At 37.0% G+C, this 15,510-nt stretch overlaps 1 protein-coding gene across 1 annotated transcript; it reads left to right on the top strand.

Moving 5' to 3' along the window:
* Window positions 1-479: 479 nt before the first annotated feature.
* SPC25 (SPC25 component of NDC80 kinetochore complex) lies at window positions 480-13,547 on the top strand. Its single transcript, XM_025460075.3, has 7 exons — window positions 480-635; window positions 1,386-1,539; window positions 1,652-1,717; window positions 6,623-6,769; window positions 7,219-7,323; window positions 10,795-10,893; window positions 13,234-13,547. Exons 2-7 carry the CDS (start codon window positions 1,401-1,403, stop codon window positions 13,356-13,358), a joined length of 681 nt encoding a protein of 226 aa, XP_025315860.1. The 5' UTR covers window positions 480-635; window positions 1,386-1,400; the 3' UTR covers window positions 13,359-13,547.
* Window positions 13,548-15,510: the final 1,963 nt, after the last annotated feature.

Below are 15,510 nucleotides of genomic sequence, written 5' to 3'. Positions count from 1 at the left end.
GTCATTGAGTTTCTAGTGGGCTAAGGAACACCAGTACTAGGTACTGAGTTTTTTTGTTTTGTTTTGTTTTGTTTTGTTTTGTTTTGTTTCACCTGGTCAAAAACAGAGACTTAAATCTTGGAAATGTTCATATTAGAAGCCAATAAACAGTAATGTTCCAACCACTGCCCACTGAAAAGTCATTAAATGACAAGACAGATTAAACAATGGCATTTTTATTAGCTTCATTTTTTTAAATTAAGCTACAGGGAGTGTTAAAGAAGAGGGTATATACTTGGCAACAGGATGAGATTAAAGTTAAATACTATATATTGCAGATTATTTGAAACTGATGAAAGACTTGTGCTGGGGCGAGCCCTCGGGGCAAGCAGAGCTGAGAGTCCGAATGTGCCTCTCAGAAGAAAACTACAAATCCCAGAATGCACTTTCCCCTATCTTTTCGCGAGAATGCCGGAGGGCCAGCTCAGCCAATCCCTTCGTGAGGAGCGTAGCTATCAGCCAATCCGAAGGCGAATGGACGCCCGGGGGGCGGGAGGAGCAAGGCGCCCTGAAATTTGAAAAAGGAAAGCGGCGCGGCTGCAGGCCCTGGTTCTGGAGGCCCGGTTTCGGCTCGAATTGGCTGAGGTCCCGTGTGGGTAGGTGGCGGGGCCTCCTGGAGAGGGCGAGGGCCGCTTGTCGCGATCAGGGAACCGGGGCTGTGTTTGCACGGCTGAGCTTCGCGGGGTGGGCGAGGTGGGCGGCGGGGAGGCCCAAGGCCCGCGGCCAGGGCAAGGTCTGTGGCCGGCCCCGGGAGGCTCCAGGGGACTGGGATGGGTTTAGGTTACGGCAGACCGATGGGGCCCGCGGTCTTGCCGGACAGCAGAGGACACGGAGGCCCAGAGCATTCGGGTGGCCGGTGCCTGTCCTCCGCCGAGGGAGAGGCAGGCTTCCTGTGAGAGGAGCCGCCCACCTGGGACCTGCACCTGGGACCTGGCAATCCAGGCCTGAGGTCATGTGCAATTACATGTTAGGTCCCCAGGAGGTGAAGGTGTCCACCGTTGCTTATTTTCTTATTTAAGAGAGACAGACGCACAGAGGGAGGAGCAGGCTCCTTGCCGGGAGCCCGACGTGGGTCTCGATCCCGGGTCTCCAGGGTCACGCCCTGGGGCTGAAGGCGGCGCCGAACCGCCGAGCCACCCGGGCTGCTTGGGAGAGGCTTGCTTCTTAACTGCCCTGAAGTGCGGTGGGAGCTTGATCTGCCCTGGAGTATCTGGAGTTAAACCGTTAAACCTAAGCCTGTAGTTTCTAGCAAAGCTCAAACTGCCAAAATATGCTTGATTGGAATAGGAGCCTGATTCGATTTCAGTTAACTCGTAAGATGTACAACGTTCTATTTGTTTTCGTAGCATTTTTCTTCCAGAATGATAGATGACGAACTGGCGCAGTTTGATAAAAGCATCAGTGAATTCTGGAGTAAATTCAAAGGCACCGTCAGCGACACTTCCTCTCAGATGGTGGGACTGAGAGAGACCTACAAAGACTCCATCAAAGCGTGCGCGGGTAACGGAAGGCAGCTTGTAACATGCTGCTTGGTTGTCCTTGGTTTTTTTTTTTTTTTTTTTTTTATGTTATTGCAGCTGAACTGAAACTTCAATTCCAATTTCTCTTTCAGAAAAGTTGTCTGTGAAGTTAAAGGAAGAAGAACGAATGGTTGAGATGTTTCTGGAGTATCAGAATCGTAGGTGACAAACTGTAGATCACAGAGGTTTTTTTTAGATGGAACATCTTTATGCAAACCCTCATCCAAGTAAAACAATGTTGTGTGTCTGTATATACACACACATACACATCTGTAAAAGCTAATAGACACTTATGCACCTACAACCCAGCTTAAGAAATAGACCATCCCATGTATACTCTTTTCTTCTCTCACCTTCTCTCATCTTCCAGAGCTAACCTGTTAGTAGTTAATACTGTGTTTTTGAATGTTATATAAATAAGCATTGTATTTTGTGTTTTTTGTCTCTTTTCTTATTCGTCAGTATGCTTGTGAGATGTGTGAATGCCAGTTATTTGAAAAACAAGTTTGTTTTCCCATTGGAAATCAGAAGCTGGGGTAGGGTTTTTCTCCATCTTTTTCTTGTTGTTCTTGCCCTCTCATTTATACCACCCCAGGGGTTTCATGGTGTATATTTAGGTTTTATTGAATTTTTACACACGGATCACAGACTTGCCATCATAGGCCACAGGCTAAATTGCGTGGCACCATGTTTTAAGCACTATTAGTGAAATGTCTTTACACATGTGTTCTTTGCGATGATTCCCAGTAGTTTCTTTGGCTTTGTTTTGCCCACTTGACTCATTATCTGGCCCCGAAGGCATTTGATCTTGGAACCCTGGTAGGCTCTTACCCTAGACTTTTACCCTAGACTTTTACCCGTGTTTGCTTTCTAAGCTGCCTTGAAGCTTCCTTGCCCATGTACTGCTTCCCTCATTTCCTCTGTAACCACAAACAGAAAGGAAAACCATGAGAGAATGTGTGTGTGTGTGTGTGTGTGTGTGTGTGTGTGTAAACATCCTTAGTTTGTAGAAATGCTGGGGATTAGAAATAGAAGTTTGAAACTCTCAGTTTTTACTATTGTGAGTCTCATTGTGCTCTTAAAGGTTACCCGTAGTGAAAATGTGCTCTAAATAGTCTGAAATCTAAAAGCATTATCAATTGTTTTTCTTTATTTAAAAAAAAAATTATTTACTTATTCATGAGAAACACAGAGGCAGAGACATAGGCAGAGGGAGAAGCAGGCTCCCCCCAGGAAGCCCGATGTGGGACTGGATCCAAGGACCCTGGAATCACAACCTGAGCCAAAGGCAGACGCTCAACCACTGAGCCACCCAGGCGTCCCAATTGTTTTCTTTTTTTTTAATTTTTAATTTTTTAAAAAGATTTTATTTATTTACTAATGAGAGATACAGAGAGAGAGAGAGAGTGTGCGCAGCAGAGACACAGGCAGAGGGAGAATCAGGCTCCCTGCAGGGAGACCGACATAGGACTCCATCCCGGGTCTGCAGGATCACAGCCTGGGCTGAAGGTGGTGCTAAACTGCTGAGCCACCCGGGCTGCCCTTGTTTTTCTTTTAAAAATCAGTTTATACTTGGACAGAAATATAATTTACTTAATTTTAATTAATTCAGTGAATATTTGGCTGATACTTACTTAGCATGATACAGTTGAGGAGTAGGCAAGCTTGAGGGAACTCATTTACTCACCACATATTTGTTGGGCAGCTACTATGTGCCAGGCACCCTTCCAGGAAGATACTGGAGAGAACAAATTAGCCAAAAATTCTGGCCCACCTGGAGCATCTGCTCCTTCTATTTATCACAAGGAGGTAGATCATTTGTTCAAAGTGAGAGGCATTTACTATGGACCAGCCTCTAAAATCCTGAAATCCGGGGATCCCTGGATGGCTCAGAGGTTTAGCGCCTGCCTTTAGCCTAGGGTGTGGTCCTGGAGTCCCGGGATCGAGTCCCATATCAGGCTCCCTGCATGGACCCTGCTTCTCCCTCTGCCTGTGTCTCTGCCTCTCTCTCTCTCTCTCTGTCTCTCATGAATAAATAAAATCTTTAAAATAAAATAAAATAAAATCCTGAAATCCGGGCAGCCCCGGTGGCGCAGCAGTTTAGCGCCGCCTGCAGCCCAGGGCGTGATCCTGGAGACCCTGGATCAAGTCCCATGTCAGGCTCTCTGCATGGAGCCTGCTTCTCGAGGAAATTCCATACTGTTTTACAGAGTGGCTGCTATAGAAAAATGCTAGTGAAACAAAAATTAACTATGTTGTATGACAGAAGAGATGCATATTTAAAGTCCAAAAGTCCCAGTTACATTCTGACTCCCCAGTTGTCACCCAAGGATGTTGGTCAAATTACAACTTTGGCAACTGTTGTAAAATGAGGATAATAATGGCTGCCCCATTTATTTACTTTGCAGGGTTAGAGTATCCAATAATAATAATAATATGGAAACTTTTAAACTATTAAATGATACATAAATATCACATACCAGAACATATTGGGGGTTGCCAGAAGCGGAGGTTGGGGGAAGAAATGGCTGAATTGGTTTTGGTTTTAGTTTAAATTGAATTTCTTTTTAAAAGCATTTTTCTTTCTGGTAATTCTGATAAAATGTCTATTTTTAAATTATGCTTGACATCATATATGATCATGTCCAGATTCTTGGAAAATACAGAAATGTAAACAAATTATCAAACGTTGAGAACCACATTTAACAAAATGACATACTTTTTTTCTTTTTCATGTACTATGTATATTTGACATAATTTTGTTCATGGTGTCTATATAACTTTTTTTTTTCTTTAGAGTATTTTCCCATATTACTAAATTCCTTGAAAATATTCCACCTTATTGATATGCCATATTTATTTAAGAATTTATTCATTAGCCATTTAGGATGTTTTCAGTTTTCACCATTATAAATAGTACTGAAAATTTTTTGTATATAAATACTTGTACACATCTTGTTTCTTAAGGTGACTTGTAAAAATGAAATAATCAAAGGAGATGAATATCCTTAAGACTTGTTTTACAGTGTCAAAAATATGCCACAAGGATTCTAGTATTTTGCATTCTTCTCAACACTAGCTATTATTTTTGTAAACATTGTTGTAATAAATGAAAATTGATATGTTACTGCTTTATTTGCATTTCTGTGATTACTAGTTAGGTTAAATTGTCTTTCATATTTATCAGCCATCTGCAGTCTACATTTCCTCTGTTTATTCCTTTGTCTGTTTTTGTCTTAGGGATTTATATTTGTGTCTTCTCTAGATTAAGAACACTTGGGGAAGAATATTTAATGCTCAAAAGCATGGCCTTTGAAGTTTAAGTCCTGAGTTTGAATTCAGGTCTTACTATTTATTGCACCCCAGCAAATAAAGCTTTGGGCAAATTAGTCAACTGCTGAGCCCTTTTCCTCTTTTAAATTAGACCGACAAAATGTATTATAGTAAAATTAAAGTCAATTTATAGAAATATAAGGTGTTGAACAAAGTTCCTAGCATATAGTAGAATTTAATGCTTATTTGAATCAAAGGTGAGGTTTTTTTGCCCACTTAATTAACTTTTATGTAGCTGGTTTTTTGTCTTTCTCTTTGATTTCTTTTTGCCTTTGAGTAAAAAGATCTTTCCCCGTAGAATTAATTTTATATTCAGATACTGCCTTTTAAGGTTTTGCAAGATTTCATTTTATATTTGAATATTTAATAAAATATGGTTTTTTTTTAAAGATTTATTTATTTATGACAGAGAGAGAGAGGCAGAGACACAGGAGGAGGGAGAAGCAGGCTCCATGCCGGGAGCTGGACATGGGACTCGATCCCAGGACCCCAGGATCGCACCCTGGGCCAAAGGCAGGCGCTAAACCGCTGAGCCACCCAGGGATCCCCTAAAATATGGATTTTGGATTTCAACACAGTTTGGGAACTATCTACCCACTTAATTTATGATATTTCGTTTTTCATATTAATTTCCTAAATATACCAGTGTTTGGGAATGCCTTTTTGTTTAAGCTATGTGCCATTTCTTCAGCTGGTATCCCACTATTGTATTAAAAGTGTTCTAATCACAGATGTTAAATTTGAGAGGACAAGCCCCTTGTTATTATTATCTTTAAAGATTTTATTTATTTATTTATTTACTTATTTACTTAATTTATTTATTTATTCACGTGAGACACAGAGAGAGGCAGAGACACAGGCAGAGGGAGAAGCAGGCTCCATGCAGGGAGCCCAACATGGGACTCGATCCCAGGTCTCCAGGATCATGCCCTGGGCCGAAGGCGGCACTAAACCCCTGATCCTCCCAGGCTGCCGGACCCTTATTATTATTATAGCCATATTTCCTTAACAGTTCTCACCTGTGTATTCATCAGATAAATTTTATAATTGCTTTTGTTAGACCCTCCCTATCCCTTCCCTCCAAATTCCTTTGGGACTACATTAAATATAGATATGAATTTGGGAAACATTGACATCTTTATAGATGTCATTTAGAAGCATAAAATGTCTTTTCCATACATCCAGGTCAAATATATGTCTTGGAGAGGTTTTGCCCTTTTTTTGTACAGGGCCTACATATTTCTTGATCTAGATTATTTCTGGATGTTTTGTTTGTTACCATTGTAAATAAGATTTCATCCTTCCTACTCCTCCATCTCCCAACCTTTTTCCTTCACTTCTTTCTGTCTTTGGTATCTTCCAGAATCATTGACATAGCATCAGAATGAACTGTTTCTTTAAAGCACTGTGTAAAAACGTCCAGATTTTGGTTGTCTTTGGTGGTGAGCTTTATTTATATATTTATTTGAAGAACAGAGCTGCAATGGTCATGATCTAGTTTTCTTGATTTATTTTGGTATTCTCATTTAAAAACTTTTTTTTGTCTGATCATTTTTATTTTCAAACACAAATAGAAAAGGATTTTTTCTTTTCTTCATAATTTTTGAACCATTAGAAAACACTTATCAATTAAAACATTCTTTATTAATCTTATGAATGTCAATATTTCTTACTGTGATAGATGTTAGAGAGCAAAGTATATTCTAGCTAATACTTTGTGCTTCTTACAGAAATCTGTAAGCAGAATAACCTCATTCAAGAAAAAAAAGAGAACTTGTTAAGGTTGGTTGCTGAAGTAAAAGACAAAAAGCAAGAACTGGACGTACTGACTGCAAATATTCAGGATCTTAAGGAAGAATATGCTAAGAAGAAGGAAAGTAAGTTTCTGACTGTACACATTTTAAAACATTAACCTAAATGTCAAAGTGGTGATGGGTCACAATTCTCTCTCTTGCCTTCTCTCTAGTTCATTACTAAATATGATAGCATACCTCAGGGGCATAGCCAGCCACTCATTTCTGCAAGGAAGCTGTGTGAAGTTAACTAAGTGGGTTTTATTTTCTTTTGTCTTACTTAAAGGTTCTTTGGATTTCTAATATAACCAGAGTCATACTGCAATTGATATGGGAGCTTAATTAAGCAGAGTGGAAGACAGTTTCACTAAATGAGATTTATCTGGAGAAGCCATAGTATAATTTATGCAAATAGGTTATTGATCACATATTCTCTTGCCAGGAACTATTAAGCACATTCTTTATGATATAAAGTCTCTGTCTAAAAAAATGTTGTATTCAAATATGTGTGTTTTTTTTTTTTTTAATCATAGCTATTTCTGCTGCCAACAAAGCTAATGAAGAGAGGTTGAAAAGACTACAGAAATCTGCAGACTTATATAAAGACCGACTTGGACTAGAAATTCGAAAAATTTATGGTACGTATATTAATGTAAATAAACATTGAGATTAGAAAGGTGTATCTTAAGTAGAGAATTTTAAAAGTATTTTCAAATAAAACAATGACATTATTAACTTTTTAGAAAATAGGAAAGAATTTAAAAATTTTTATCACCCTAACAATTACTGGTGCCTTGGTTATTTATCATCCATTATTTCAATATATGTATTTTTGCCATGATTACCAACATGAAAATAATTTTTATCCTTGTTCTAACTGATATTGTATGATTAGCATTTTCCCAGTTGCTATAGTTTTCATATGGTAATTTTTAACTGGTGATGCAAGAATTCATTCCATTAATGTATCTTAATTTATCAAATCTTTTATCATTTAATACAGGTCTGTTTCTAACTTAACATTTGGATTCTTCCTGTTTTCAGTTTTAGAAGTACTAAAGTGAATACAGACTTTTCCATTTCTTTTGTATAACTTCCATGGAATTCCCAGAGAGCCATCACTGGGTTAAAGTATATAAATATTTTGATGGCTATTATGTGTAGCATATGTGCCAATTTATAGCACTATTCACTGTGTTGAATGTGAGTCCCTGTTGAATCTCAGTCCCTGAGATCACTGTCAGGTGTGGTGACTCCCTAGAAGGACTTGTTACAGGACTCTGCATATAGTCCTATTCATAGCTCAGATTTATTGCAGAAAGGATACAAAACAAAATCAGCCCGAAAAAGGCACTGGGGAGATGTCAAAAAGAAACACTTCTTCAGGCATAATTTTTTAAGAATCTTAATCCAGCAGAATCACACAGGATGTGCCTAATTCTTTTAGCATTGAATGTGACACTGCTTGTAAAGTGTTGTCTACCAGGGAAGCTCAGCAGAGTCTCTTGCAGCTTGTGCTGGTTTTTCCTGGACTTCACTCCAAGTGGTTTTCCCTTTGCTGATTTTGCCATAGCCTTTTGCTGTAATAAATCCTAGCCCTGAGTATGACCCTCTGGGAGTCCTGGGAGTCCTCCTAGTGACTATAAGCCTGGGGTTTTCTGGGGGGGCCCCAACAAACCAGTCAAGGACCAGCTTGCAAGCAGGCCTTTCTAAGATTCTTAACGATAGCAGTGTTAGGCCTGCCATATTAATTCTTTTATGCACACCTCTCTGCAATGTAGAGAGTACCCATTTTATTGTATTCTTGCCAGAATTGTATTTTTTTAAGTTTTTTTAAGTTTGTGTTTGTTTTTCTTTTTTTTTGGCAGTTGACTAGATATAATTGGAGCATTTATTTTTAAGTCCATTTCATTTCATTATTAATGAAAATGGAAACATTTTTCTGTTTACATAATTACATTTCATTGTCTGTTTGGGCTCTTCATACATCTTCTAGTCTTGTTTCTGCCCCACCCTGCCATCTGTTGGTATAAGCTTTTTTTTTAAAGATTTTATTTTATTTATTTTATTTATTTTATTTTATTTTATTTTTTTATTTTTTTAATTTTATTTTTTTATTTTATTATATTTATTTTATTTTATTTTTTTATTTTTTTAATTTTATTTTTTTATTTTATTATATTTATTTTATTTTATTTTTTTATTTTTTATTTATATTTTTATTTTTTTAATTTTATTTTTTTATTTTTTAATTTTATTTATTTTATTTTATTATTTTATTTTATTTTATTTTATTTAAGATTTTATTTATTTATTCATGAGAGACACAGAGAGAGAGGCAGAGAGAGAGGCAGGCTCCATGCAGGGAGCCCGACGTGGGACTCAATCCCAGATCTCCAGGATCAGGCCCTGGGCCCAAGGTGGTGCTAAACCACTGAGCCACCCAGGCTGCCCTGAAATAAGCTTTTAATAAAAAGTATTAACCTTTTGATTAGAGGGAAATAAAAGGTCTGACCCTGCATTTTTGATCCACTGGACTTACTGTTATCCTGAGGTACGTTTTTGAACCAGAAAGCTTTAAAATTATTTTAGATTTAAAAATAGATAGAACTTTCTCATAGCCCTCAAAGTCAGGAAGTAATGTTTTTTAAAGAAGAGAACCCAGATCAAATCCTTCAATGTCTTATAAAGTCTTTTTTTTTTACTTGACATGCATCCCTCCCATAGCTATTAACACTTCAAAAAATCTAGCTTAGTGGGGACACCTAGATGGCATAGTCAGTCAGCTAAGGGATGGACTCGTGGTTTTGGCTCAGGTCATGATCTTGAGGTTGTAAGATAAACTCTACATTTTTTATTCTGGTAAAACTATATTACATATAATTTACCATTTTAACTATTTTCAATGATAGAATTCAGTGACATTAATTATATTCACAATGCTGTGCAATCATTACATTTCCAGAATTCTTCATCACTTTAAAAAAAAATTATGTACCCATTAAGCAATGACTTCTTACTCCTCCTCCCTGAACCCCTGTAATCTCTAATCTTCTTCCTGTTTCTCTAAATTCACCTAAGTATTACACATAGGTGGAATCATATAGTATTTGCTTTTTTGCATCTGAATTATTTTACTTAGCATGTTTTCAAGGTTCATTCATGTTGTAGCATGTATCAGAAGTTCATTCCTTTTTATGACCAAATAATATACCATATTTTGTTTATCTAGTCATCTGTCAGTGAACACGTTATTATCACCTTTTTGGCTGCTGTGAGGGATGCTGTATAAATATTGGCAAAGCTTTCTGAGTCCTCATTTTCAGTTCTTTGAGTATAATGGAGTTATAATGGGTCATATTGTAATTCTTTATGTAAACTTTTTGAGGAACTGCCAAACTGTTTTCCACAGCTGCGCCACCATTTTACATCCCCGCCAGCAGTGTTCTAATTTCTCCACGACTTCTTCCACACTCTTCTTTGTTTTGATTTGTTTTGTTTTGTTATAGCTGTCCTGGTAGGTGTAAAATTATATCTTATTGTAGTTTTGGTTTTCATTTCCCCAGTGATTAGTGGTGGTGAGCATCTTTCCATGTGCTTATTGACCACTTTTATATATTCTTTGGAAATACCTATTCAAGTCCTTTGTCCATTTTTGAGTTGGGTTGCTTTTCTTTTAGTTCAGTTGTTTTAAAAAATATATCCTATATATTAAATCCATGTCAGAGATATGATTCCAAATATTTTTCTCCCATTCTGTGGGTTATCTTTTCACTCTGTCACTAATACCCTTTGAAGGACAAAAGTTTTTAATTTTGATGAAGTCAAATTTATCAGTTCTTTTCTTTTGTTACATGTGCTTTTAAAAATCATATTTAAACTACAATTCATTCAAAACTAATTTGTAACTTGTGCGTTTGGAGGCTTGGTTAAGTGTATATATATTTATATATGTATTTTATTTATTTATTTATTTATTTATTTATTTATTTATTTATTTATTTATCAGTCTGGATATTAAGGACAGAGGTGAAAAAGCTCACCTCCACTGAGAGCCTTGACACAATAAAATGTCTTCATACCAAATAATTTTTAATCTCTCTTTTCAGGTGATAAATTGCAGTTCATATTCACTAATATTGACCCGAAGCATCCAGAGAACCCATTTATGTTTTCCCTCCACCTAAATGAAGCAAGGGAGTATGAAGGCATGTATTCCTATCTCTTAACTGGTATTTAAGATCAGCATCCCCAAATGTTACTAATTCCGCATATAAAGTAATATGAAGGAAAGTAATTCCCACAAGGTAGTGCTTTCTTTGCCAGTCTCACCTCATGGGATAGCGTCTTCTAAAGGCTGTGAGTGTCACTTTGATTTATAGTTATTAGGTGGGATCTTTCTCTTCAGGATGGCATAGTGCCACAGTGGAAGAAAAGTCTTAAAGACCACAGATCACTGCATTTCATACACAAGTATGAATTATCCTTTTAGAGAACTTAAAGCTAAAGCTATAAAAGATAAAACTATGTAAATGTGAATATTATAATTTATTCAAGTAAGTGATTTTAAAAGCAAATGGTAAGTCATTAGAATGTGATAATTTATTTTCCTAAAAATCAATTTAAGAAATATTACCCTCTCCTGAAAGATCCCACACATTGATAATTTAGCTCACTTACTGATTCTCCAGCAGGCCAGGAGGTCATCAATTTATGGGGAATATATATGATTGATAGTAGGGAGAGCAAGAAGAGAATGGAACTATATCTCTTTTTTATTCTTCTAATACCCCTTGTAAACTAATTTTTCATTTATTGGAATTCAGGAAAATGGTTCTTAGCTCATTAGACCTGTGTTCTCATCTTAAGACATTTAGAGCAGACACACACTCAGGAGAACTGCTGACTTGGCTCCCTCATATGCCCTGGTGACTTGTTCCTCATCCTCATGGAATTTATATTTTAGGAATGTATTTTTTTTTAAAGACTTTATTTATTCATCAAAGACACAGAGACACAGAGAGAGAAAGGCAGAGACACAGGCAGAGGGAGAAGCAGGCTCATGCAGGGAGCCCGATGTGGGACTCGATCCTGGGTCTCCAGGATCAGGCCCTGGGCTAAAAGTGGCGCTAAACCGCTGAGCCACCCGGGCTGCCCTATATTTTAGGAATCTAATTCACATACAGATTTTTTTTTCTCTCTCAGTAAGTATCTTTTAATGACTGCTAAATTTTAAAAAGCAAACTCAGGGCGCCTGGGTGGCTCAGTTGGTTATGCGTCTGCCCCTGCTCAGGTCATGATCCCAGGGTCCTAGAATCAGGCCCCACATCTGGCTCCCTGATCAGCGGGGAACCTGCTTCTCCATCTACCCTTCCCCGGGGTTGTGCTCATTTTCTCTCTCAAAAATAAATTAAATCTTTAAAAATAAAAAAATAAAGAAAAAACCAAAAACCACATACCTAGATTTGTATTGTTCTCTAAATTGTATATAATCTCTCTTGCTACATAGTATCACAGTATTTGATAGTGTATTAAAATAGGATCTACTGTGTGATTTTGAACCAAGTGCTCCTTGCTTTTCTTTCTCTTGTGGTCATGTTCTTGTTTCCTAAGCAGTCTTAGGCCAAGAGCTGGAAATCTGACATGATTGAATTTCTTCTCCTTGGACAAAGGACCAAATTGTTGGGAGAGAAAGCTGGATCATTCCTTTCCTTTGACCACCCTCACTGGAGACTTGCTCCCAAGATGTACCATTTTGTATAACTACATGTGAAAGCCACCATACTGTTATTTGTGACTTTGTGTCTCATTTGATTAGTAAACCCTATAAATACCACTTTTAGAATAGCAATTACATTTTTTTTTTAAGATTTTATTTATTTGACAGAGAGCACAAGCAAGGGGAGTGGCAGGCAGCAGGAGAAGGAGAAGCAGAGCAGGGAGCCCAAAGTGGGGCTCCATTCCAGATCCCTGGGATCACGACCTGAGCCGAAGGCAGATGCTTAACCAACTGAGCCACCCAGGTGTCCCACAATAACATTTCCTAACGAAAAATTACAAAAGTTTAAATTTTTCCCCATAATTATAAATTACTAAAAGTTGGCATTGAAAGCTCTTTTTTTTTTTTTTTTTTTTTTTTGATCCAGTGAATGGAAACTAGAAGTCAAACCAAAGGTTTAGAGAGAAAACTGATTTAATGGTTTAAAAAAACGACTCCCCTGTTAAAACACTTTAGGTAAAGCAAACTTATAGAAAGATGTTGGGAAGTGGCATTCTGTTCTTCATCACTAAGCTCTTCAATCCCTTGACTACCATCTGTTTAAATTTAAAGTAAGATTGTAGTACTTAAGATTTTAATATTTAGAGATTAAACAAAGAACAGGTCCAAAAGATAGTTAGGATATGAAAATCTAGTGTATCTATTATTCTGTGCTCAAAGCATTTCTGTAAAATGGAATTGAAATTATTTGAATCAGATGAAAGCATCTAAATTAGAAACACTTCTCCATAAAAAAGTCTCATTCAAATTATCTTCTTTTTCCTTCTAGTGTCAGATAGTTCTCCTCATCTTGAGTGCCTGGCACAATTTCAAGAGAATGTAAGGAAGACCAACAATTTCTCGGCTTTTCTTGCCAATGTTCGGAAAGCTTTTATGGCTATGGTTTATAATTAATGAATGTATGAATAGTGTATAAAAACTTTATTTTTCTCCCCTATTGCATATCTCTCTTTTTTTATCATCGTGTATCTCTTTTAAAAAGAATTCTCATTACCCATTGTTTGCTTATAATTTCTTTGTATTTTTGTAATTTCTTTAAATTATTTTAATTAAAATCTTAAGAAATAAAGTTTATAAAGTCAATTGTGTTCTTTTTAAAATGAAAGATAGTATACTGTGTGTGTGTGTGTGTGTGTGTGTGTGTGTGTGTGTATGCATGTATATTTTTTAATGGCAGGCATGGGTAGTGTAAAGGCTAGCCTGGGAATGGGAATTTATTCAGCTGACCTGTGCCTCTGGTTTCCAAGCTTTTTAAGGTCATGGAGTAGTAATACCAAAAAATTCAGAATGTGGGCCCAACCCAAGGTTAGCAAGTTTTAAATGTACTTGGCAAAATAAATACTACTAAATACTACTATCTACTATTATTCTAATATCCTAAAGGAGGTAGTATTTTTTTTTCCTCACACCAAAAGGAATCTATAGGTAAAGTAAAGGGCAAACCTTAATATCAGAAGAAGGTTGGCAGGATTCTACTAAGATACTCAAAAAAGGACACGTTTCTGAAAACCCAAATGTAGAACATTTACAATCCTATTTTCATTTTATAACATTTATACTGTTTAATTGTGGTCTGGATTTAAGTTGTACCAACTTGGAATCTTCAACACAGACTAGAGTTTAAATGTCAACTTGTTATAAGATTCTCTTTTTGTCACTATCCTTTACTTGTGAACTTAGTTGTTTTGTTTAAAAATTTTATTTTATAAAGAGCAAAGCAGGAGGAGCAGCAGAGGGAGAGGGAGAAGCAGGTTTTCCACTGAGCAGGGTGCCCAATGCAGGGCTGGATCCCAGGACCCTGAATCATGACCTGAGCCAAAGGCAGATTCTTAACTGACTGAGCCATCAGGCGCTCCGTGAATTTGGTTGTATTTAGGTATGCTGTCTATAATGAAAGTCACATAATACTGTTTCAGGATATCTTGGACACAACTAGAAGCCATGGAACAATGGCCTCCATGCCTCCAATTCCTTCTGCTACTCCCCAAAGTCAGATTTTTCCAGTTATCTGGAAGGAAGAGAGTTTCAGAGCACTTCCCCTCAGTTCCCTCTTGTGCCTAGTACTTGGCTCAGAGCTCTGCTCACCATGATATAGCAGAATTTATATGAGAAGAATGCTACGGGTTGGTGAGAATGTTGTCACTGACCCATCCCAGTGTGCGGACCAGCTTTTAGGAACCATTGATGTTCTCTCTGCGGAGATAAAGGCTAATGAACTGCCCTAGAGATTGGAATGTGTGCTACTAACATTTTATTTCTTTAATATTAAAAAGTAGGTAAATATTAAACAACATACTAATATACAAACAATGGGCCAAATCAAACCTCATATCAAAATATGTCAAAACAAAAAAGATGGGACCCCTGGGTTTCTCAGCGGTTGAGGATCTGCCTTTGGCTCAGGGTATGATCCCAGAGTCCTGGGATTGAGTCCTACATCAGGCTCCCTTCATGGAGCCTGCTTCTCCCTCTGCCTGTGTCTCTGCCTCTCTCTCTGTCTCTCATGAATAAATAAAATCTAAAAAAAAAAAACCAACCACCACAATATTCCAAAACCAGTGAGATGCAGCAAAAGCAGATGATAGGTGAAATTTATCCTATATTGTATTAAGGGAAAAAAGCTCAAATAAATGACATTATACTCCAAGGAACTAGATAAGAAATAGCAAATTTAGTAGAGGAAGCAAATAATAAAAATCAGATATAAATAGAATAGAGACCAAAATAAGCAATAACATAACACTGGAAATAAGGACCAGTTTAAAAAAAAAAAAATTGGCAATGCTTTAAGCTAAGAAAAAAAAAGAAAACCCAAAATGAAAACTAAAAATAATATAGCAGATGCCACAGAAATACTTAGTGTGATAACAGATTACTATAAACAAATCAGTTAATTTAGGGGAAAAAAAGCAGATAATTCTTAAAGATGCACAAGTTACCAAGATTGAATCATGCATGAATCTTGAATCTAAGAAATAGGAAATCTTAGACCAATAACAAGAATGAAAGTTAAATTAGGAATGAAAATCTCCTAGCACTGAAAAGC

Source organism: Canis lupus, chromosome 36 (genome assembly GCF_003254725.2).
Source record: "Canis lupus dingo isolate Sandy chromosome 36, ASM325472v2, whole genome shotgun sequence".
Lineage (NCBI taxonomy): Eukaryota > Metazoa > Chordata > Mammalia > Carnivora > Canidae > Canis > Canis lupus.
The sequence above is the reverse complement of the archived record's forward strand: the minus strand, read 5'-3'. Positions and strand labels throughout refer to the sequence as shown.